Here is a 24,394-nt window from a genome sequence, read left to right on the forward strand (position 1 = left end):
TGTCGATCTTTTACGTTTACATTCGACAATCGCGCGTTTTCCGCGGGACGAGCCTCTTTGAAGCCACGAACTTGCCTCTGGCTTGCGGCTCGAAGCATCTCGATTCCTAAGGGTGTCGTTGACATCGTTCAGGGGAGGAGTATCTTCGGAATTATTCACGACATTGGGACGTACATATTTGAGGCAATAGTTGAATGGCTGCAAAGGGGATGTAATTTATTTGGTAGGTGGAAGAGTAGGGCTGTGAAGTTTAATCTCATCTATAGTGCAGGGCAAAACTATTGGGACACCATATAAAACAGAAAAACTTTTTTAAAATTAATCCAAGCGACTTGAGTTTTTTGGGGAAGCTAAAAGGATTAAGTAGTTCACTAGATGACGTGTTTGTTAAAAAAAATTGCACTTGGTCGGAATAGGGAAGGATATACTGAACGTCGCTTTTTCAACTGTTTTACCTGAGCCTGCAATGCCAATTTAAAAATCCCGCTTGTAGATTTAAGTAAGTTGTATAATTGCTGAAAGTTTCATCGAAGTGGTGTCCCAATAATTTTCTGCCCGGCACTGTATTTTAACATTACTGTATTTCGTGTATTGTACCGCGAAGCATAATTTCAAAGATATTCACGCGGGTGTATTTGAATAGATCTGAGACTGTCCGCTTGGATTTCCTCAGCAACCTCTGCCATCCCGTAGCAACATTGTTGAAATTAGTGATCTACCTCTCGATTATCTTAATGGATGCAATTTTCGCCGAGGCGTGTCGGTATTCCACGAATCCACCGCTCACAGCGATATCATTGTGTGCAGATCTTTCAGGGCATTAGGTGTTTTATTGAATGATAAGCCGCTTTGAATAATCGACCGAGCAATTATTGTCTCCATCAGTCCTACTCCGGTATCGTCTAATTTCAATCCTATCCGCGCTATCAGAGTATCGTTTTCCTCGCGCTTCCGTATCAGAGAGGATCCTTGAGTCTCGCCTCTGGAATTGGCAATCATGCAAAACCGTGTCACACGCGGAAACGCCTTCGGCTCGATCCTTGAGGACCGCGTATCGCCAGCGGAATACTAAAAAACGAGTCGCGCAGCTCTACAACAATGGATCCACGTGCAATTTTAAATGGACATCGAAGTGGACGCTGCCGAACGAACGGATCACTTTATCTCCGCCAAATCCTACCGTGTTACTCTACAAAGATAGGCGGAACGGCTGGGCGCAGTGTCTGCCCCAAGTGCATTTTCAGATTTCTACGCGCGCTCGGTGTCAGGGTTTTTCTTCAAAATAAAGCACGAGGTAGTCCACGCGAAATTAACGAATTCATACTAATGTTAATAATAATTCTGCCGACTTCAAATTTCTTAAAAAAAAAATGCGAACCCACCCTCTTTGCCCAGTAACATTTCACCACGAGATCTCAGGTCGAAGCTGATCTAAGGTATCCCTGTTCAGACTGCTCCCTTTCAGTGGACCCAGGTGCAATTTTCAGGCACAGTCGAAAGCCGCTGTTTATCGCCCCGCACAGGCCAATTGCTCTTACACAACACGCGAGGGACTTTATTTTACGCGTTCGAGCGGCCGCGACGTGCACCGACGTCGATTAGAAAAAGAAACAGAAAAGTCGCTGTAAACGCGAAGCCAGAGATGAACGGATAAGGAGGAGCAAAACAGGTGGATCCGGAGTCGCGTTATGGCTGGCGATTACTCAACGCGCTTCTCGCTTCACCCGAGGGAAGCTGTAATCTTTAATAAGCGATTGACAGCCACGTTCGCCCATTATCAGGCCCGCTGTAATTATGTAATAATGTACCAATGGGGCACGATGGTGAAAGACGCTCGTTGCTGGGACGGGTCCACACGTAGCCCCAGACTGGCGACAGAGTCGATAAGGGAATTTCAGCCGGGCCAATGGAAAAGTCCCCGATTACCAACGTATCTCGTCCATTGTCCATCCATGAATGGGAATTATTCCACGGTGCGCGAGTAACGACAGAAAAGTCTAGCAGGCTGATCGGACGCTTTTGCTGCTGCCTCTGCGTACAGTCTATTTAAGAGCACTGGTTGTTCCCATTCGCGTACAGAGGCTGGCTCCGCGGTTACAATTAGTCCAGTACACGGAAAATTTGCACTTCTGGTCGGCGATAATTGTTATCGCTCTTCCTCCTCGCGTTCGCCCGGTCCCTCAGCAATTGTTTATTGCTCCGATCTGATTTCTTTCAATTTCTCGAGAATTCTCGAGAATTCTCGACAAGTATCATCTGATTTCTGATTTCTCGAGAAACAAAAAAATATCGAGAAATCTGAAGCGTTCTCTTTTTAATGCGAAGTCAAAGCAATAATTTTATAAACATTTTTTTCTAATTCACTCCAAGTTGGTAAACTCGGAGCTGCGGTCTTCTAGCTGCAAGGCCCTGACTATACGCTTTAAAAGTGCCTGATCGCGATGGGGGTTGGTAGAGTTTGGTGGGGTGGCGTAACGAGGGAAGTTAGACGGATATTCTGTTGCGGTTTCAGCGAACCTGTGCACGGTGGCCGCCGGCGCGATGTTAGGCTGGACGAGTCCCGTGCTACCGAAGCTGCAGAACCACCTGGAGGACAACCCTCTCGGTAGGAAGATCACCGCGGACGAGAACACTTGGATCGGTTCTCTGGTTGCTGTGGGGGCGGTGATTGGCAGTTTCGTTGCTGGCTACCTGGCGGAGAGGTAAAGAGAAAGAACGACAGAGTAGTCGCTTCGTTTCGAAGACTCCTCGTCAACCACCCGAAAAAGCTCCCCTGCGATCCTTTCGATTCCTACCCTTAGTTCTATTAACCACAACGATTATTCACAATTAAACGCAGATGGGGCAGGAAAAAGACGCTGCTGTCCTCCGTGGTGCCGTTCATGATCGGCTGGGCCCTGGTCGCCTCGGCGCAGGTCGTGGCCCAATTATACGCGGCGCGTTTGATCTTCGGTTTCGCTATGGCGTTCGCCTTCACGGTCGTACCCATGTACTGTGGCGAGATCGCCGAGGTAAACTTCTCGTTCCTCTGCACCAGCGGTTGCGAACCGCCGAACGACAATCGATCCACCATCCAATTTTATATTTCGCGTGGCACAGGTATCGGTGAGAGGAGCCCTGGGCTCGTTCCTGCAGCTGTTCATCACCGTAGGCTTGCTCTACTCCTACGTGATCGGCCCGTACGTGTCCTACTTGGTCCTCTGGATCCTCTGCGCCATCCTGCCTATTCTATTCTTCGTCTGCTTCATAACGATGCCGGAATCTCCGTACTACCTGCTGAAGATCGGTCAGAGGGAGGAAGCCGTCGCCGCGCTGGCCAGGCTGCGAAGCAAGTCCCCAGCCAGCGTGCAGAAGGAGGCTGACGAGATGCAGGTAAGATCTAAGATCGAAGCGTGTACTTCTCTGATGGAGTTGAGCGGTGACATCGCGCGATCGGGATCGCGAGATTCGCGCTATTAAAGGGACAGCACGTAACGCGGGGCGTAATGGGAAGCCAGTTCGCCGGGCTATCGTCTCCGGCGCTATCTTCGGACGATAGGAGCTATTTCGACGCGATCGCGCGACCAGAATAACCCTCGTTTAATCGCGCCAATGTCCAGGCGGAAGGACGTTGGGCTCTATCTTCGCAGCGAGGGATATCGAGCCATTCGAACGAGATCCGAAGTTCGGGAGCGTTGGGTGGCGATGAGAATCGCGTCTCTTCGAATCTGAATCGTTTCGGAAGTCTTAATAGATGCTGCAAGCCTGACGAGTCTCTTCGTGGAGAGTAAGGGGGACCAGGGCTAGTTTATACGTTATTCGGTTTTGAATTTTTTTAATTTTTGTTTGAATCAATTACTTAATAACAAATATGCTAAAACTAGCGAGATATTAGCGTGACTGCTTCGTGTTTATTAGAATTAACATCTTTTAAGGAAATTAAGTATTTTTAAAAAAGGTTAATTTCTTCATAATATTTCGGAAAAGATAACATTCTCTCCTTTGGAAGATTTACTTTCCCTCCAGCGCAACATATACCAGGCGCTTCCGTCTAGAGTATCCAGGAATAACGTGTTAAAATTTGAGGAAGATCGGTTCGATAGATCTTGAGTTTTCCGCGAACATAAAAATCGGCTCTCTCTATTTATATAATAGTAGGGTAAATGACCCAATTACTGACACCTAACCAATTACTGACACCTAAAGCTATTTTACTTAAAACAACGAATAAATAAACTATAGTACATAATCTATAGTATAGATTATAGGTTGAATTACATAATTCTTTTTGCGCATGACTTTACAACGTTTATTTATTCGTTGTTTTAAGTAAAATAGCTTAAGGTGGCAGTAATTGGTTAGGTGTCAGCAATTGGGTCCTTTACCCTATAGACATAGATATACTTAGGTCCTTCCTCTTTAATAATTATATAGTAAGCGAGAACTCGAGAAAATACATAAGAAATAACTGAAAAAATGTTATTTGGACGAAGGCAAAATGTATGAATTTACCCCACTGCGGGGCAGGTTGATACATCTGCAAAATATCCGTTGATTCGTCTGTATCAACCTGCCCCTGTATCAACTACCCCCGGTCCCCCCTACACGTGCCCGTGCATGTGCGCGTGTTAAGGACACTTTCCATTGGCGAGTTGTTCGGCGTCGAAGCAACGTGCCGAGGCTATTGGAGTGCGCAAACGTTTATCGACCTAAAACGTCGGGCAATAAGAGGCTGGCGATAAGCAACGATTCCCTTAAATGTCGGAATTTCACCAAAAAGTGCGCTTGGTAAACGGCAATCTGTGGACGATAAAACGGCGATCGTAAAGTTTCGAACGGGGCATTGGTATCGGGACTATCGGCCGTTCGGGTCACGTACGATGAACGAGGCCGGGGGTAAGGTCGTTCCTTGATCCGCCAATGGTAGCGGCGATCCATCAACGTGCCTCTTCGCTGCTGAATCGCGCGCTAGTGACTCACGTGCGCGGCTACGCGTCCTCCTTGTCAAGTGTCCCGCGCTCAATCCTCCGCTTTCCTAAACTTGACTCAATCGGACCTCCCTCTCGAATCTTTACGGACCATCTAATAGGTTGCGCCGAAATGGCACATGTTCTACACATCCTGTAATTTTTTCAAGTCGATCCGAACCTCCGTTCATTCGCAAATACGGCAAAACCACGAGAGAAAATGACTCGAGCAAAAGGCGTTTAAAGTTTCTGGGCAAAGGCGACGCTATAAGTTACCGCTTGACCTATTTAGCTGCCAAGTCAACAATTTTGCGAATTTTAATATAAACCAAGCGGCATTTTATTCAGAGAAGACAGTACTTTCGGAGAATGCAATAGAAAATTGATTCTTCGACTGCCTAGTTCCCTTAAGGCCTGACGCAAGGATAGCCTCGGGGATCCTAAGATCATTCGCGTGCCTTTTGACGAGGATTATAATTTTTAAATCTCTTATTCGTTGCAATCGATGTTCCCGTTTGCTTGCAGGCGGCCGTGGAGGAGGCTTTCAGAAACGAAGCCAGCATCTCAGATCTGTTCACAGTGAAGGCGAACTTCAAGGCCCTGCTCTTCACGTCCCTCCTCGCCATGTTCCAGCAGCTGAGTGGCATAAACGTGGTCCTCTTTTACATGGAATCGATCTTCATCAGCGCGGGCACGTCGCTGTCGACCTCGGTCGCGACCATCATCGTCGGTATCGTTCAGGTGGTCGCCTCTGGCGTCACGCCCGTGGTCGTTGACAGGCTTGGCAGGAAGTTACTGCTGGTGTTCTCCGGTGTCGGGGAAATCGTCACTCTGGTGAGTAGAAAATAGATCTTTCTCTTCCCTTCCAAGATCTCTCAGTCGACACTTCCACAGTCAGCGGATTACGTTATAGAAGATCGTAAGTTGAGGCCTAGGTCGTGTGGATTTTAATCAGATCAACGAGCGAATGGGTCAATCGAAGAGCAGTAGTAAATAGAGTCTTCGAACTTCCATTTTTTAAAGCACAACACGAGCTGCAACGTGACAATGTCTCCTCACTGCAATCAAACGATCAGAGTTCAGAGTATTTGCCACAATAAAGATGGCAATGAAAGCTGTTTTTCTCCATCCAACGAAAAGAAAAAGAAACACCTTGCGTCGGTTTCGCAGCGACCGGCTCGGGAAGTTTGATTGGCGATCGGTGAACTGGAACACGATTACGAGTACTTCGTCTATTATCGGCAGGAATCAGTAAACGAAAACGGAGATTGGTGATACAAATAGTGGCTGTTTTCAAGCCACACGCTGAGAGAACATAGCAGCGACACGTGTCGATTGATTCGCAGCTCTCGGATCCTGCCGAAGGTGCAACGGCAGCGATACGTCGCAGTTAATAACTTCATAAAGATCGCATCTCACGCTCGGGAACGCCGTTTAATGACAGCCGGCTTTAGCTTGCTCTTCGTCAACATCGAGGACTGTGCATTTGAAACGCTAAACGCTACTGCTAACGTCGAGCCACGCTTTTGTTTCCGGAGCCGCGTGCTCCCAGAGGACAGCCGAGTCTACGTTGCTCGTGATTTTTTCGTCAACGTCGCAGTTGCATTTTTTTCGACCTCTGTTACCTAACGAAGTTACGTGACATTCAGGAAACACCTGCCCGTCGATTCCGTCCATTCGACGCGCCGCATTACTGCATCGCGTCGCAGAGATTCGCGGGAGGGGCGAGGGTTAAGGTCGCACCCGCGCGGACACGTAATTCGGTGTTCAAGGGCTGAAAAGAACTTAATTTTCCGGGAATTGAAAAGGAAGCGAGCATTGCACGTATCAGCTTGCGCGTTTGTGGCTTTATTCTATCAACCTTTGAGACTATAAAAAAATTTGTAAGTAAAAATATCCATTTATAGCGGGAATAGGAGCACCGCGAATTCTTTCGGATGCCAGACCTGATATCAGCAATTGTAGTTATCTCAAACACAAGATTCCGCCCCCCGAAATTCGACCCCTCGATCGAGTCTTGCCGCTGTAACGGAGCTCGCATTCGTGTTCGATCATCGACGATGGAAAAACATGGAATTTCGCGAAGAATAATTAATTTCTTTTTAAATCTACCGCGTTGCCAAGATCGCTGGCTTAAAAGATCGAGGCAATTACCTTCTCAAGTTATTCTACAATCTGCAAGTGACCTCCCTACAAAATGTAACGGCTTTAAAATTACCACCTCGCGGAATTCGACTGCGCCTAAATTACTTGGGAAATCTAAATTACTTTGCGGCAATTAGCGCGATCGTAGACAAGTGGACGACGTCAGAGTGAGTTGCACATACCTCCATTCCTTATCGCGATCATCGCCGCGATATACCTGACGACAGGGGTTACCTAATTCGGTCCACGAATGCGAAGGGTCTTTAGCATATTAGGTAGGTACGGCGAAGAACGAAACCCCCGCGCAATGCCGCCCAAGTGTCGCCCATGGCTCGAGTTTCGTGGCTATTTCGCAACGCCCGCGAGCATATCGATCGTGGCCTTGCGGCGGCTATTCAAATCGATTTATGTAACCTCTCGAACGGGACGGCGGCTCGTCTGTGCGCACGGATGCACCGCTCCTGATGCACCGCATTCCATCGACGGCGCAGCACGCTCGCGGATGCGCCGAGGTCGTTTCCTCGCGACCTTCCTCCGCCTTTTTCGCGCCCGTACCGATTAGGAATTTGCCACTCGGATCCACCTTGAATTCTCTCAAGCTTGTTCCAAAGCACGACCCGATCGGTGCCGTCATCGTCCGCGCACGTTGCCCGTGACGTCAAGATCGCTTCGCAACGAAGTTCGCCAGGTATTCCCCATGAATTTTCGCCTTCGAACTAGGGCTGGGACTATTCGAATAATTTGATATTCGAATATTTTACAAGTATTCGAGTGCTACGAATAAACTTCGAATATTTGAGTATTCGAATGTTATTATTCGAATACTATTCGAATAGTATGGTGTGAAGTGGGTCAAAATTAGCTTACAAGATTTCACCCTGACAAATCAACCTAAAGAATTTGATTTATAATTCACACCATACTATTCGAATACGTCAGTATTCGAATACTTAAATATACGAATAGTATTCGAAACCTTGGATATTCGAATACTTAAATATTCGAATAGCATTTGAATCCTTGGATATTCGAATACTCAAATATTCGAATAGTATTCGAATCCTTGGATATTCGAATACTTTAATATTCGAATAGTATTCGAATACTTTAATATTCGAATAGTATTCGAATCCTTGGATATTCGAATACTTAATTATTCGAGTAGTATTCGAATCCTTGGATATTCGAATACTTAAATATAGTATTAAATACTTAAATAGTATTCGAATACTTAAATATTCGAATAGTATTCGAATCCTTGGATATTCGAATAGTATTAGAATCCTTGGATATTCAAATACTTAAATATTCGAATAGTATTCGAATCCTTGGTAATTCGAATACTTAAATATTCGAATAGTATTCGAGTCCTTGATAATTCGAATACTTAAATATTCGAATAGTATTCGAATCCTAGGATATTCGAATACACAGATATTCGAATAGTATTCGAATCCTTGGATATTCGAATCATAATCGCCGAATAATCGAGCAACTGAAGTATTCGAATATTCGAATACCGAAAAATTCGACAAATAGTCCCAGCCGTACTCCGAACAGCTGACCGACTTAGCCTGGGGCTTCCCAGTGATTGCGGAGGGGAATGTGCGCGCTGCTCGAAATAATTGTTGCGCTTCTGGACGCCAATGTGGAAGCACATGCCCGGGGAAGGGAAATCCTTTTTAATTATATGGTTCGGAATCACGGGATGACGCAAGAGCCTTGGCACGCGGACGATGCTGTACATCAGGCCGCGATACTTGAGCGATTTCTATCAATCTACCGAAAGTTCGGCGTGGAAACGATCGCCGACCATGCACCGGAAGGTGCATTTCGTTATAGATTCGATTAAAAGCAACGCTGCAGTCGAACGCTGTCAGGGACGGCGTGAGTTGCGTGGAACGTGAGGAATATCCCACACTTGAGATTCCGCTGTGCGTGCAATTCTATATTCGGGAGTTTGGGAGGCATTTTACCAGTTTTTATTTCTTGTTTCGGCCACCGCTGTCTTTTAAGCGGTTGAAATTTTATTTCTCAGGGTGCACTCCCTCCCAGCCCCTACGACTCCACACTCGGGAATATTTCGCTCCGTCGATCCCGAACACTTTGCTCCTTATTATCGAAGGGATCTGCGAAAAGCGCGTCACTGGACAAAAAGATTTCCGTAAAGAGCGGAGCGTGCACGATCCATCGCCGACACGGAAATCGCCGCGGCAGAGTGACTTCACGCATCTGGAATCGTGAGGTCGCGGTTTAATTGTCCGTCGCAGATTGTTGCACCGATCCGTGGCCGTAATCAATGTCAATGTCTCGTTACGTGTAGGCGGAGGAGCGTTGCATCTTCCCGCAGCCCCGCCTGTTATCTAAATTCCATTAACCACGTGTGCAGAGCGATGGGGGGAGTGGGGCCAGAGGGGAGGAAAAAAAAAATAGTGTATCGACTGGCGTCTCGCGCTGTCGACGAGACGTCGTTCCCGCGGAATGCGGTTAATTGCCATTCGCGCGAGCTAATTTTGTAATTCATCGATCGATCGAACGGCGATGATGCTTTTGTCGCTCGCGGATCGCGCGAGGCGCGCGACCAATCAATTACGCTCGCAGCTCGACACGGGATTATGGACACCATGGAAAATGCGGGGACGACGAATTTTTTTATTTATTTATTTATTTGTTTATACGCAGGTGGGCAGTCTTTGGTAAGAGGTAAAATATACATGAACAGAAGACAGAGATATGTAACAAATGACAAGATGCAGTAGGTAAGGGAAAGGTGGGATAGTTGATCACAGTTTTGCTTTTTTATTAAGATAATAATAATAATGGTCTGCTCTGTTTGTATTTAATTATGTAAGTTGTGATTCTTAGAGTATTCTGAATGTACTTGTACAAATCTGAGAGGTGAAAATTAATTTTAATTACTGAATTTCAAGATTTTCTGGCAGTGACCAGAAATTGCTGGTTTTGCTTAATGTATTTCGAATCGTTGAAAATGCAACATTTATTCGAAAAGGAGGAAGAACAAGCAGACTGAAATATTTACTTTTTGGCTGCAAATAAGATCGAAGCTTCTAACAGCATTACTCTATGCTCCCAAAAGAAAACTGCACCGTGAAGTGTTGCGATAACGCAAACATTACCACGATAAAGTGACAGCAGGCCCAAATTGCCAATATATTAATTAAAAAACTGATGCGATCACGTATCCCCGCTGATCAATATCCCACATTTCCCCTACATACGCAAGTACAAAATAAATTAGACAGAGTTGCTGCGCATTGAAGTTAAGAGCTGGTTCTTGAAAGACAAGTTGTTGCTATTTGTTCCTTCGTTCGGGAGACCGAGGCAATTTCTTTCTCGAGCTGTTGCACGCGCTCGGAGTTACTTCGTCATTATCGAATATTCGATGCCACCTTCTCGTAGAATCCCACGCCGTCGAAGTTCCCTGCCGCATGAAATTTTAAGCTCGCGACATTGCACCCGGAGTAGTGACCGAGGGTTGTTTCTGGATTCCAGGGCGCTCTGGGCATCTACTTCTTCCTGCAAGACTACATGAAGTCGGACGTGAGCAGCATCTCCATCCTTCCCGTGATCGCGCTGGTGGTGTTCATCTCGACATACTGCGTGGGCTGGGGACCGTTGCCGTGGACCGTGATGGGCGAGATGTTCTCGTCGAACGTGAAGTCGAAGGCGTCCGGCATCACTGTGTGCATGTGCTGGCTGCTGGCCTTCTTCATCACCAAGTTCTCGAGCAACCTGCAGGACGCGTTCGGCGCCTACACCCTGTACTGGGTGTTCATGGTGTTCTGCGTGATCAGCGTGCTGTTCACGGTGATGATCCTGCCGGAGACGAAGGGGAAGAGCCTGCAGCAGATCCAGGACGAGCTGAACGGCGTGAGCTCCTCGATGGACGAGTTCCAAGCGGCGATCAAACAGTGAAAGCAGTATTATACGGATGGTTAAACGGCGCGACGATCATCTCGACAGCCGTGCCCCCGTTCCTTATTTTAATAGTTACGCGACTTCATACTGCCAAAGACCGAGATCGCGGTTCCCCGGATCCCCCTTTACCCGCCGGCGGGAGGTTCACGGGCGAATGGACGCTTTTGAGATCGGGTCGACCACGCTCACGATTAAAATTAAGTGTAAGGAATCTACGGTCCGATGCAATACTATTATCGTTATATACATATATATATATATATGGTACAGATGGAGGAAGGAGCGGATGCGGATACAGATCTCATTATGGTCAATGATATCATCGTGACGATACCCTGTATATATACCTGCGCTTCGGTGCATTGCTGATAATGAGCCAAATCTGCCTCCGCCCCTCGCCGCCGTCCGCACAATAATCGTACGCGTATTTATTTCCTGACAAGCCATAACCGTCGAATGTACGCGTCGCGTTTTGTAAGTAAGCTGCGTCGAGCGGCCTCCCCGCTCCACGGTATTTAATATTTAACGCCCCCCCCCGTATTACCTGTGTGTGATTAAGATCGAGCAGGTCTTCGTTTATTTTCATTTTTTTTTTTTTTTTTTTTTTTTTCGTTAGTTTTACAATTACCTCGTTTTAAACGTAGATGCAGGAGAACGAGTTCCGCCGCGTCGAGCAGAGACAGATTTATGCGCGATATTCCATCGGATCGTTGGCGATCCCGGCGCGCCAAGATAACTTTTCCGCGCTCGAGCGGTCGGCGAGGGAAAAATACGAATCGCGAGGATCGCTCGATCGATTTTGATTCGCGGCGGTGAGATACAGACGGGAAACGAAAACGACGCGGTAGGAAGATTTTTATAGACCGCCTCGCGAACATCCGTGGCGCGTGCGACTTTGCAAAGCCTCTGTGATTAGAGAACGGATAGATAAGCACGGTGGAAAAGCGCAGATTTCTGCGCAAGTTCCTCCAACTTCTTCGAGTTCCGCGATCGTATCTTGTTTTTCTTTTTTAAGAAAAAGGCACGCGACTCAGGCTCGAGGGACTGAGACGCTAGGAGACACCCACTTCCACGTTTGAAACCCGCAATTCCTTGAAATTACAGTATCCCACGATTCTTTTCCTGTCTGCCTTTTAATCGAACGACAATTCTATCGCCATCCGTCGAGTCCGCTCGAGTCAGGCGGTGGGGGGCGGAATCGGTGACATCTACCAGTCGAGGATGTCGCGTCTTGTTCTTTGTATAGTTGTTTAGAGAGTTTGTAGTATTTTAAACGATTTTTAATTCTTTTCGAACGAGAGCGTTTCCCGCGATGCCCGCGTATCCCTTAGGCGTCAACTAACGCGTCAGTTGTGCTTCAAGAACAGTGTTACTCGTAGATACGACTTCCGCCGGAGTATCGTTAGTGGTTATCGCGCGTAGCAATCGATAATTCAACGTGCCGCACGTGCGTTCGTTTCGTTCGGCCGATCCAGCTAGGATTGTACTTATGTTGTTGGGTTACGTACACCAAAGATCGTATTTTCCTTCGATTTTCGAGCGAACGTGCTCGCCTCGATTACCTCGCGAGCTGCGGTTGGAGTAAGCTTAATTAGTCGCTCGAGCCCACTTCGCGTTCTAACGTCTTGACTCTCTGTTAAGATGCAAATCCACGGGGAGAGAAAAGTATCGCGCCTCGCGTCAGACTTTCACCTCGCGAGACAATTATTTCATTATTTCTTTTAATTAATTTGTCTTTTGTTCCGTGAAATTAGAGTATTTTTAAAAATCTCATCTCTCGCGGCTGTGTCCATTATTTACATTCAGTTGTTGCTGAGATTTTTGTCCCGTGGTAGAAGAGTCTCGTGTAATATCTCATCGTGGATTCGCACCTTTGGAATCCAGCTAGACGAGAACAAGAGTAGTAGATTCTGGAGGTGAGATGACAGCCTCGCTAAGTGGTCTCGCAATTAGGCGACCAATTGCTTCGATTCTGACTGCACTATACGATCGACGTTCCTCGAATCACCGGCTATATACTTCATAGGACATCCGTCGTGGTGGACATCCACGCGATCTTTGTATTTCCTTTGCATTTACCTACGTGTACAGAGTGCCAAATGTATTGTAAAATTAATTTAACCGCTAGCGGGAGCGACACACCGATCGACCCTTATGCATGTAAGTCGGCGGCCAACATATCTCTGATGCACAAATTAATTGACTTGTAATTCGCTACGATCTTGCGTGAATATAGGCGGGTTAACGAATAGCGATAAGTGTTTCCTCAGGGGTGTATACGAGGGAGTGATACGCTGGTGGTGTACACCGATCAACGAGCGTGGCCGAGTGCATTCGTATTCGCGAGGATCGTCCGCAAACAAATCGCGCATTGGCTGCTTCCTCCTGAATTTTGTACGCAAAACGATTCGGCACTCGCGCGCGGCTTTTCGTTCCAGTGTTCGGAGGCACTCGGGGCCGTAGAAACGATTCTTGGGGATGTTCCTCTTCGCGAGCAATAAGACTTTTTACTTTTATCCATCGACGACGCGATCGAGTCAACAGTAACCGCAATTCGACGAAAGTGAAAGACAGAGAGAGGGGAAAAAAAAAGTATATATATTTTAGGCAAACCTGATTGATTTTGTTGCCCAGTGCGTGTAACTTCCATTGTCCCCGTTTGCAAATTTCGACCGACCGATAATGATCATCGTGCGTATTATTAATTTTTAGATAAAGCAGCACCGCGTGCCTGAATGTAATATCGTAGATAGAAGACGCTGTTTATTTTTTCTTCGAGGCCTTCCAAGCGACGTACAACTAGATGAATGATTGTTGATTCGTATTTTTAAAGGAGAATGATGTTATGCGAGGCAATGAGAGTGTGTGATAATGTTAAACGGTCAGGGTAGAAAAGAACTATCGAAATTATAACAAGCGTTACTTGAATGTGTTTTCACTTAAATCACCACACCCCCCAGCGCGGATGTACCAAGAGTGCAGAGTGTTAATAAAAATGTGGTATATTTTTATAGGATCGATTCTATGTGATTACATTGAAACGGTGATAGAGCAGTTCCTTTGCATATATGGCTAATAATGCTTAATATTGCATTCCCTTGAAGACGGTGCGGCGACGCCTGTAGGAGAGCAATCATCTTGCAGTCGTGTGCATCGGGTGGCCTGACACCCTTACCCGTAGAACAATCATTTATATCGCAACCGTAATTAATATTGTATTACAAGCGGCAGAAAATTGTAACAATTCTTCCTAAGTGCTGTTAATATTAATTTACTCCTTGCTTCTGTATAATTGTAATTTATTGCGTAACTTTTACGGGAGTAGTAGGAAATGATAATAAAAATAGAAGTACTGCGTCCTACAGGGGTGTTCGGCCCCGTTTCTTACGGAATACAAAATAGGGTGTAAGTGAAATATTAAGCATTATCGAGCATGTATGTATGAATGTGTATGTACGAGATCCTTTCAATATTTTGCTGTGTAAAATCGGCCCTGAATCTATACACTACGAAAATTCTATGAACTACATCGAATATGTGTATCATTGTATCAGAATGTAAAGGACTTTGAAATGAAAATAAAAACAATTTTTCTGGAATTTTCCGTCTGTTCATTTCGCGCCAGCAATTCGATAAATATTATTTCTAAATTTTTTGGCACGCGCAAGTAAAAAGTTTCGCCACCACCTGGTGTAGGAGATGTGACGAATGCAGGTCACTGTAAAGTATAAGCATAGAGTTGAAAGTGCGTGGGTAATGCGAGGCAAACGAAATATCTGAAGAGTCTAGGATGCGCAACAGTTTAGTGCAACCGAACTGCCCCTGGCGCGGTGCAACCCGGTGCACAGCGTTGAGTGAGGGATGCTCGGGTTGCATGCCCTCAGGTGCAGTTTAATTCTCCTGCTTGACAAATGACAATAATGAAAATAAAAGAAACTCTTGGCGACGAAGCCGTCCATAACCTAATCAGATTTGTTTCTGCCAAATGTGTACAAAGAGAATTCAAAGCGAGGCATTTCGAATCTGTACAGGTACTGCATCAATAAAAAGCTAAGGGACGAGACAATGACGGGGAAACGTGGTCAGGAGAAAGAATCAGAGATGGTAAAACTGTTACGCTTACAAAACCATCTTTACTAGCTCGTTCCTTTTGCTTTCTACGTAATGTCTCGTTAGAACGAAGAGGATACAACCCTACAAGAGGAGCTGCTGCAATTAGTGGACGTGTTAACAGTAATTATAGTTTATTAATTGTCGCGTAGAATTGCTGCTCTCCTTAAGGGGGTGTAGGACTATTGAACGACTGAAATCGACGGTGTCTTGCTGGTTGGATTGCTTAGATACCAAATAATCACCATAAGGGCATTTTTCACAGTTTTTTGTGTACGCTTTTACAAGTAATGTAAAATAAAAGAATTGTCAGAATGCTGAAAATTATTCAAGTTATTTGAAGCTGAAGATGGTCCCGCGTAGCGCGCAGCTGTAATCGGTGTGCATAGTCCCAGGTGAACTAATCTCCTAAAAGCAAAATGCTTAGGGGTGAGTAATTTCTACGCTAATAGTTATCGTGTGAAATTTTGCTCGGCGAATTTAAATAAAAATTGTAAAAGTTACACACGAATCAATTTTCCACCCAGATTTTTATGGGAAAAATCGTCTTTAATCGGTTATAAAATGTTTCACAAACATCCAACGTTGATGCGGAAATTCCACGCGATAGAGAATGGAATTCTACAGCTTCAGTTAAAATTTTAAGTGAAAATATTCATTCGTTCAAGAGTTATGATGTACACCGTGTTCGAAAATGTAATTTCGAGATAAACATAGTGTATTTTCCTACGTGAATACCGCTCTGCGAGGCCGTTACTCGACGGTGCGCTCAATTACGTTCAGCGCTATAATTTGCGTAATTATTCGAATTTCTCCGCGAAACATTGTTGTAAATGTTCACTTTCAGCATTAATAATAATAAAAATATCGACTTTTCAAGATTTCAATAGTCCTATACCCCCTTAATCCAAGTAACACTTCTGGAGGGAACATTCGAAACGGTACCGCAGGATTACACCCGCACTAAAGTATTCAGTAATCGTATTTGAGGGTAAGGACGAAAACGCGATGCTGGTGTCGCTGAGCCAGTTGCGGCTGCTGATGCAGACGTCGACCACCTCGATGACTTCCGTGCCAAAGCCGCTCAAGTACTTGCGGAACTCTTACGACACCTTGAAGAGCGCCTATAACAGGGTGCAGGCGAAGGACGTGAAGAAACAGTACGCGGAAGTGCTGAGCGTACTCTCGATGGCGGGAGCTGCCCCAGGATCCAAAGAGTGTCTGGAGTACTGCATCCAAGGGAACGTCGCTAATCCTGGGGAGTGGGGTCACGAATATGTTAGACAGTTGGAGACCGAAATCGTGGACGAATGGAGTAACGCCCCTATCAGGGAGGAGAAACGAATTAGGTGATTATTTAAGGTGCCATTTGGCCGAGGGGCGATGGGGTCGTGTCAATGGAAATGATCTCGATTCTCCCTTGCTTTCGATAACAGACTCCAGCTAGCTCCACTGGTTAAAAATATCATAGAGTTCGACATGAAGCACAACGCAGAGATACCAGGATGCGATCTGTGCTTGGAGATCGACCAGCTGAACTTCCTCAACGACTGTTTGGACAGCACGAACTTCGAAAGGGTCTGCCGTTACTTGGAAGGCTGTGCAGCCTATAGGTCAATCATTCCAAACTCAATTTTCATTCCCGGTCTATCAAAAACCCATTACAAGGTTTTGTCGGTTTTTAAACACCGGGTTTAAACACCTTTCTTTTATATAAATTTGTAAAATTCGAAAATCGGTTTTTAAGTTTAACAACGCTAACATTTTTACGTGGATTAATCTTCATGAGTTTATATTTCCTAAAAATATTGATTTAAATAAACATTTATAATTTATATTTTGTACGGATTTTAGTTATTTTAGTTTTTTTATTTGGTTTCGTATGGAGTATACTTTATTTTGTTATATTTTTGCAGCTCCATAAATATTAAATGAACTGAAGAATTATACGGATTTTAGTAATTTTAGTTTTTTTTACACTATTATAGAGTAATTCCGTGAATATTAAATGAGATGAAATATTTTAAAATAAGAATAAATATTTTTTAGAGTTTTAATTATATTTTTTTTTGTAAAAATTCGAAAACCGGTTTTTTCAAAAGTCGATTTTTGTATAAACCCTACCGATTACTTTACACCGTTCAGCGAGGATACCGAGAAAAGGCAAATACTGCAAATCGTGGCTGGCCAGTACTTGAGGTTCGAGGAGTTCTGCAAAGCCATCTTAGTAGCCCTGCAGCTCAGCGACTCAGATCTCATCTACAACTGTTTAGCAACTTGCCCCGACAGCTTAACACGAAAACAACTGGCGTTTATGCTCGCAAGGCAAAGGGTAACTTTGAAATCAGCAGCAGACCCTAAAAAGACAACTGAGCTTGACAAGTTCGGTCTTCAGGACAACCCCCTGAGGAAGGAATACGAGGGCGACGATGCCAAGGACATCGAAGTGATCCTGAGCAACAGTCACTTGAACGGTCACTTCCAGGTGCTCGCTAGGGAGCTCGATATCCTTGAACCCAAGCACCCGGACGACATTTACAAGACCTGGCTGGAGACAAACACTTTGAGGCGCACGGATCACGATTCGGCGAGGGCCAATCTAGCGTCCAGCTTCGTGTCTGGCTTTGTGCACGCTGGATTTGGCCAGGACAAGCTGATGGCGAACACGGAGGACTGTTGGGTTTACAAGAATAAGGTGCGAAACGTAGATTCACTTCACATTTTGGATCCATTCGCAAAGAAGCCAGGGAGGCTAAGATGAAACCTTCATCCTCAGTGACGAAATCTTTTTCAGGATCGCGGGATGCTTTCAACTACCGCCTCCCTAGGTCTGATACACATGTGGGACGTGGACGGTGGTCTGGTGCCCATTGACAAGTGAATCACATCCCATTTACGTCACCTTGACAAACTACCCTAGTTGAAGGAGCTCTGACACTTGAACGTTACAGATACCTCTACACGAGCGAGGACTTCATCAAATCAGGCGCGTTGCTCGCTATAGGCCTCGTAAACTGTGGTGTTCGTAACGAATGCGACCCAGCGTTAGCTCTTCTCAGCGATTACGTGCTATCCGACAGCAGAACGCTGAGAATCGGGGCTGTTTTGGGACTTGGATTAGCCTACGCTGGTTCAAGGAGGACCGACGTGACCGAATTACTAGCAGGCGTCCTGGCGGACAACAAAAGTGAGTATACCCATCGTTGATTTAGAGATTGTCATCTTTTCAGACCGCGATGCTCCCCAGGCACCATGGAAGTTGCGTCGCTCAGTGCAATCGCAATTGGATTGATAAACGTTGGCTCCTGTGATCCTGATTTGTCCTCGATGCTTCTGCAGAGACTGCTAGAGTTCACCCCCGGAGAACTGTCAAGTATTTACTCCAGGTTGCAGAAAACTATCTTTATCATGTTTGTTCAGTGTAGCTGTGAGAACGAAGCATCGAGAATGTTTTTTTTTTGTAGATTCCTACCGCTATCCCTGGGGATGATCTACATGGGCTGTCGGGACGCGATAGACGCACCCTCGGCTGCTCTCGAGGTCCTACCTGATCCCTATAAATTGTCCTCGCAGACTATGTTACAGGCAATGTTCTTTTACTTTCCAAACTGTCGTTGGTGCTTAGAACTTAGCAGATAGAAGTTCCTGATTGCCCGTTCATCCAAGCACAGACCAACTGTAGCTTGACTTCAGCGACCAAACGAGAGCTTCTCATTGGCTAGTACTACTGTCACCCAAAGAATCATCCATAATTTATACCCCAAGGGTAATGATTACGTCCAGGTGTGCGCGTACGCTGGCACGGGGGACGTGTTGATCGTGCAGGAGCTTCTGCGAATTTGCTCGGAACCAGTCGAAGGTGAGAGTGTGCCCCCCACTCCAGCAAGTAGCCCCGCACCCTGCTGCTGCGATCCGAAACCTCGAACCTCTGAGCCCCCTACCAAGAATATTAAGGAAAAGTCGGAGGAAAAGAAGGGAGCATCGAAGTGATTGCGTTTACTCTTCTATGCTTCTGTTTAACCCTTGTAAGGAAATTGGGTCATCTTGCTTCAAAATCAACTCGTTTACTAATGTATTATTTGGACTAAAGCTCCTTTATATCCTCAAATAACTAATAATTGTCAATAATTAATAATAATAATCTTTCCTTAATTTTTAAATTTTTTTTCATTCTAGAAATTTAATAAATTCTTAAAATATTAAACCCTAATAATTAAATGAATTGAGTTTTATTTTTGTATGCTCAATTTGACCCCAATTTACTTATCTGCGTAACTTTAAAATTCTGTATAAGGGTTAACAATCTTCCACTGACTTGTTACGGATATTCCAGAGAAATAGGGTCGTCGCAGGCTATAGCTACTTTGGGGGTCGCTGCAGTGGGCCTGGGAGAAGGGACGGAGGACTCACGGATCTTTGGGCAGGTGCGCTATCACAGAATTCCATGTTTAAAGTCAACAGGTTCTCCACCACGCGGATGATTAGTATTAATGGGACACCTAAGTGCGAAATCCTTGACAGGAATCCATACACTCAAAAGTCTAGGGGTAGGGTATTCGTATCGCGTGGCAGTTGGCATCAGTCCATTTGCATCTGAGATTCTTCTTCAGATTGGAAGATATGGTTCCCTATCGGCAAGACGAGCTATGCCACTGGCCCTGGGCTTGGCCTCCCTCTCGACCCCGGACCTGTCAGTGCTGGACGTTCTGAACAAATACAGCCACGATAATGACCCCGACGTGGCCAACAACGCGATCTTTGCTCTTGGTCTGGTCGGTGCTGGGACGAACAACGCGCGTTTGGCGACCATGTTGAGGCAGCTGGCCTGCTACCACGCGAAGAACCCTCTGCATCTGTTCCTCGTTCGGATATCCCAGGGCCTGGTTCACCTAGGCAAAGTAACGAATCAATAGAACAATCTGTCGATGAATCTGAACATACAGTGGATGAATTATTGGTAATCCTATGGTCCAGGGCACGCTGTCAATATCCCCATTGCGGTACGCGTCTAAAGTCCTCGACCATGCTGCCTTGGCTGGGCTGATGGTGGTCCTAGTCGCGTTTCTGGATTGCAGGGACCTGATTCTAGGGAAGTCTCATTATCTGATGTACTGTCTCGCTCTGGCGATGGAGCCCAGGTGGCTGGTCACTTTGGATGAGAACCTGCAGGTGCGTCAGTTTTAAGTTTAAGACCTGTATTTGAGGAGGAATCAAGGGGAATTTAAACGAATAATGATAGAGAGTCGAGTGTTTGTAGTACTTAAAGACAGATCCATTATGCATTAGAGTCTACCAGTGTCTGTAAGAGTGGGCAAGTCCGTGGACGTGGTGGGCAAGGCTGGGAATCCCAAATCCATATCCGGCGGTTACGTCCACACGACTCCAACGTTGCTCACCTCCGGTGAGAGGGCAGAGCTGGCTTTAGACGAGTACGAGCCAGTGTCCAGTGTGCTGGAGGGATTCGTAATTCTTCGAGAGAGAGCTGCTTCTTAGATTGGGTGTTACAATAGCATGTTAACGTGGAAAGCGAATAAAATAGTCGATGGTGAAATGCGACATTGAGACAAGTGGTTTTATTTCAGGAGAGTAATAAGAGACATGTCCGACAGAAACATGAAGAGCTTGCTAGGAACCAAAACGCTCGGACGCGAATTACAAGCTGATATGCGTTATAATAATATCTACGACTCTTCCAATGCAGCTCGCATTGAGACAAGACAATATCAACATGTATTCGCAACGTATCACTTTGATAAAATCCTTTCGCTTAAAGGTACCAAAAAAGGAAAAATAAAGAAACTGAAGTGTCGCGGACTGAGGTTCCATTGATACCGCGTGTCGATGCAACGATAAGAGTGATTATGGGGACGCGTGCGGCTTTCCGTGTAGGTTTGTATTTATTTAACTTCAGGGACTAGCGGAAGCGATGTGCTCTATACAACAGAAACGTACATTGGTTCGCATTGCACGACGTGAAACGACAACGTTGCACCATGATCTGTGGTCACAGTTAGGTCTGCTTACGATCAGTCGTTGTAAATAAAATACGGCTTAAATTAAAAAAAAAAAGAAACAAAAGATGAAGAGAAGCAGTACGACAGAGGTGAACGAAGGCAAGTGTAGACTAAAAAATAAAAACAACCTTGGCTAGCGACGTAACGTTTCCCACCATATAGAAACACTGCAAGTCAAAGGTAAATATTGCAGTTTACTGGTTTCTGTCAGTATGTGTGTGTCTGTACGTGTCCCCTTGAAGTACGTATTGTACAATACATTTTGTCGCGTGGGAGTGCATCAGTTCCGTCTTTTGCGCGTCTGTACGGTCGCGTGCGGCAAAGATCATGGAGCACGTTTCCACCCTTTGTTCGCGGCGAGGCGACGAGATACCGCAGGGAGATTGCACGATTTTACACAGCTTCCTATGTGCGCTGTACGCTCTTGACAGATAGAACCAACGACTCTCGTGTCTCGCGTGTGTCGAATGTCCGCCGACATTTACATATACATATATAGGCACATGACTTAGGGTAACAGGCGAATTGTAGTACAGTGAAACGCGATTCTCCAAGCACACACCCCCGCGTGCACGTGGAAAATGCACAGGCTGCCCTAGAACACAAGCGCCCCGGCTTCCAGAGTTCACTCTACTCCCGTGAAGTACGAACGACCACAAAATAGCCTTGCACAGTCGGGTGACTTGTTTCTGGGGCACCCGGTGCGATCTAAATGTCCCGCGTTGTTCGCGTGGTCACATAGGTGTCCTCTCGATGCTATAATCGTCGTGACGACCGTGTCTCTCGCGTACAATTACGTTCCACGGAACTATACGACAATTAGCATCGGCTCGCCGTTAGATCGAACATTCTCTACTCGTTTTCCTCGCGAGCATTCGCAGCTTGCCACGTGACGTGCCCCTGTGGAGTAGAACCGCCTTCGTAAATATCATTTCACCCCTCCTTCTCCCGTCGTTCCTTAGTTTCTATCCACGTGTGGATAAGGATATACGCTTCGCGATATTTGCACAACATTCGCCCGCACTGCAGAGCGCTTTTGTATAGTCGATGCGAGTCAGAGAAGTAGGTAAGAGGAATATTATACGGGGTATCTTGTACGAAACGCGGTGAAACCGAATGCTGCTGGCTCCTCGTCCAGAAATGAGTGGAAACTACAGAATGAAGCTTTCGCGCGGGTATATTCGCTCACTTCCCGCTCATTTTCGAACGAGGGATCATCGTGTCTTGGTTTCACCTGAAAAGAACGAACACCCTGTACAATTTATTGTAATTAACAGGCACGCTGCCTGTTAACATGGTAAAATAGAGAAACAGCATGCAAATTCGACGACATATAATTACGTCACTCGGCAAGCTGGACTTCCTATCTACTTACACCTTAAATTTCTCATGTTGCTTATAGTAAAATATAATAATAATAATAATAGTTAAAAATTAATAATAATAATGATAGCTCCTATAATAGTAGCGCATTCGTGTTGTAACCCTTTTCGCAAATAGTAAGTGTGTCTGTGATTTCAAGCGAATTCTCAAAATGGTACGTATGTATACATATATACTCCGCTTTTTCGCACTTCCGTTGCTTCCATCATCGCCCGATACGATCTTCCTCGTTTATTTACAACAACGTACGTGTACATTACGAGTATTACCGATCCTTTCCATTCCCTACTATTCGCTTCGTATGATGTCTCATACGGTTCCCCCGTGGCGCGTGTTACATTCGTTTACGAACGAGCACGCGGCTCTAAAACGTCACCGACGTTTCTCCGTTAAAATGGTAAAACCTTGAGACGAATGCCAAGTCCCTTATTCGGCTACGTTCCCCTCCGAAGCATCATTCCTACCCATCTACCGTTTTACGTTCCCCTCGACGCGATACTCGTGGCCACGAAGACCAGCGTTACCTGCTAGATTACAGGAAAATCATCCTCTCCCTCGTGACTCTACCACCGATACTCTAAGCGTCTCTCCGTAAACGATAACCCTCTGCCATCGGATCCAACATTCTCTATGAATGTTCTCAAACCTCACTTTACTTCGCCCCCATTCATTTCGCATTTACAGCAGATTGTCCCTGCTAATCATAGAAGCAGACAGCGCGTTACGAGCAGCGAAACGTTCTCCCGACAGGAGCGCCGAAGTCACAAGGATGGCGGGGTCTCGTAGCCAAGCTGCCTACGGATTCGTTGCTCAGAGAACAAAATTGACGACAAATGGCAGTGCTTTCGTGTACGTGTGTCTTATTGTGTGAATGCGCGCTCGCGTGTCCGTGTGTTCGTTTCTTTGCGTGTGTATCAGCGTGTCACCGAAGATCCCCCGGGTCTTCTTTCTCTTGTACGCGACGACGGGGCGTTTGGCGATCATAGGCGGACGCGGATCGCCGGTGGCGGGCACGCGTGCTCCTCCTCGTTCCGTGGTACACCTGCCGCGCGCAGAAGGAATGTACACTCTGTGCCACGGTGGTAACACGGTCGTGACACGCTCGAAAGGTGAAGAAATAGTACGAACGCTGGTTAAAACAGTCGGGCGCGTCTTTTGATTTCATTGCGACGCCATTGCGGTAGTCTGTAGAACTCTGCGCGGCCACATTGTAGGACTGCCTCGAATTCCGCGTCGGAAAGGTGTCGCTGGAAAATAAACGACATTGGCGAAAGTTAGCCCTTTGCCTGTGTCCATATCGCAAACTTCAAGGAATTATTAACGCCTGATAGATAGAAGGAAAAGGGATAGTTTAATTGATTCAGCAATTTAGAGTTCTTCGTGGTTGAAATAATTTATTAGACAGGGCAGTGGCGGATTTAAGAAAAAAGGCCCAGATGGCAAACGTTCCGAGGGGCCCATTTGTTCGGGAAAATAAACAGGTAGTTTACTAAAAAAATAGGGTAAGCGTACAGAAAAGTATGGAAGAAAAATAGTGTTTGGATAAAATCATAAGTTTTTTTAAGACAGAGCCCTAGGGGGGCTTCTGAGCAGGGGCCCATTTTTAGGGGAAACAAAGCGGTAGTTTACTAAAAACAGGCTCAGTGTAATAATACAGAATAAAATATACTTTGGATATAATCATAATTTTTTTTTAAAGATGGGGCCCTGGGGGTCCTTCTGTGCAGGGGCCCAGGTGGCAACTGCTCATCGGCCCCTCTGTTAAATCCGCCACGGAGACAGGGCTCCTTTGAGTGGGCAGTGTGGATCGATTGGACTTGAATCTACGGGCGTTCGAAGTCCACGCTATTGCAGCCA

The 24,394-nt window shown here is 45.8% G+C and overlaps 4 protein-coding genes and 1 long non-coding RNA gene across 14 annotated transcripts in view; 3 read left to right on the plus strand and 2 right to left on the minus strand.

Moving 5' to 3' along the window:
• The window catches only part of LOC143369205 (solute carrier family 2, facilitated glucose transporter member 8), a 31,190-nt gene extending 18,784 nt beyond the window's left edge, over positions 1–12,406 (plus strand). Inside the window, exons 3-7 of the mRNA XM_076812841.1 lie at positions 2,513–2,702; positions 2,840–3,011; positions 3,100–3,372; positions 5,472–5,780; positions 10,605–12,406. Coding sequence (XP_076668956.1) covers positions 2,513–2,702; positions 2,840–3,011; positions 3,100–3,372; positions 5,472–5,780; positions 10,605–11,027 — 1,367 coding nt within the window. The 3' untranslated portion in view covers positions 11,028–12,406. The remainder of the gene's footprint in view (positions 1–2,512; positions 2,703–2,839; positions 3,012–3,099; positions 3,373–5,471; positions 5,781–10,604) is intronic.
• Positions 1–24,394, minus strand: part of LOC143369209 (uncharacterized) — a 201,425-nt gene that overhangs the window by 28,851 nt on the left and 148,180 nt on the right. The gene's annotated exons all lie outside the window — the stretch shown is intronic.
• On the plus strand, positions 13,402–14,629 carry LOC143369211 (uncharacterized). Its single transcript, XR_013085354.1, has 2 exons — positions 13,402–13,851; positions 13,883–14,629. It is a non-coding gene; the product is annotated as an uncharacterized LOC143369211 (long non-coding RNA).
• Positions 15,096–20,656, plus strand: LOC143368778 (26S proteasome non-ATPase regulatory subunit 2). Its single transcript, XM_076811838.1, has 15 exons — positions 15,096–15,134; positions 15,207–15,263; positions 16,137–16,489; positions 16,577–16,753; positions 17,286–17,472; positions 17,536–17,835; positions 17,935–18,017; positions 18,092–18,327; positions 18,388–18,526; positions 18,605–18,725; positions 18,924–19,126; positions 19,474–19,564; positions 19,751–20,038; positions 20,115–20,309; positions 20,427–20,656. The coding sequence occupies exons 1-15, from the start codon at positions 15,096–15,098 to the stop codon at positions 20,631–20,633; spliced, it is 2,676 nt and encodes an 891-aa protein (XP_076667953.1). The 3' UTR covers positions 20,634–20,656.
• The window catches only part of Unc-115a (actin binding LIM protein Uncoordinated 115a), a 33,817-nt gene continuing 30,109 nt past the window's right edge, over positions 20,687–24,394 (minus strand). For all 10 annotated transcript variants that reach the window (XM_076813126.1, XM_076813132.1, XM_076813125.1 and 7 more), the window contains one exon: positions 20,687–23,784. In XM_076813126.1, the coding sequence (XP_076669241.1) occupies positions 23,671–23,784 (114 nt within the window). In that variant the 3' untranslated portion in view covers positions 20,687–23,670. The remainder of the gene's footprint in view (positions 23,785–24,394) is intronic.

Source organism: Andrena cerasifolii, chromosome 5, assembly GCF_050908995.1.
Source record: "Andrena cerasifolii isolate SP2316 chromosome 5, iyAndCera1_principal, whole genome shotgun sequence".
Lineage (NCBI taxonomy): Eukaryota > Metazoa > Arthropoda > Insecta > Hymenoptera > Andrenidae > Andrena > Andrena cerasifolii.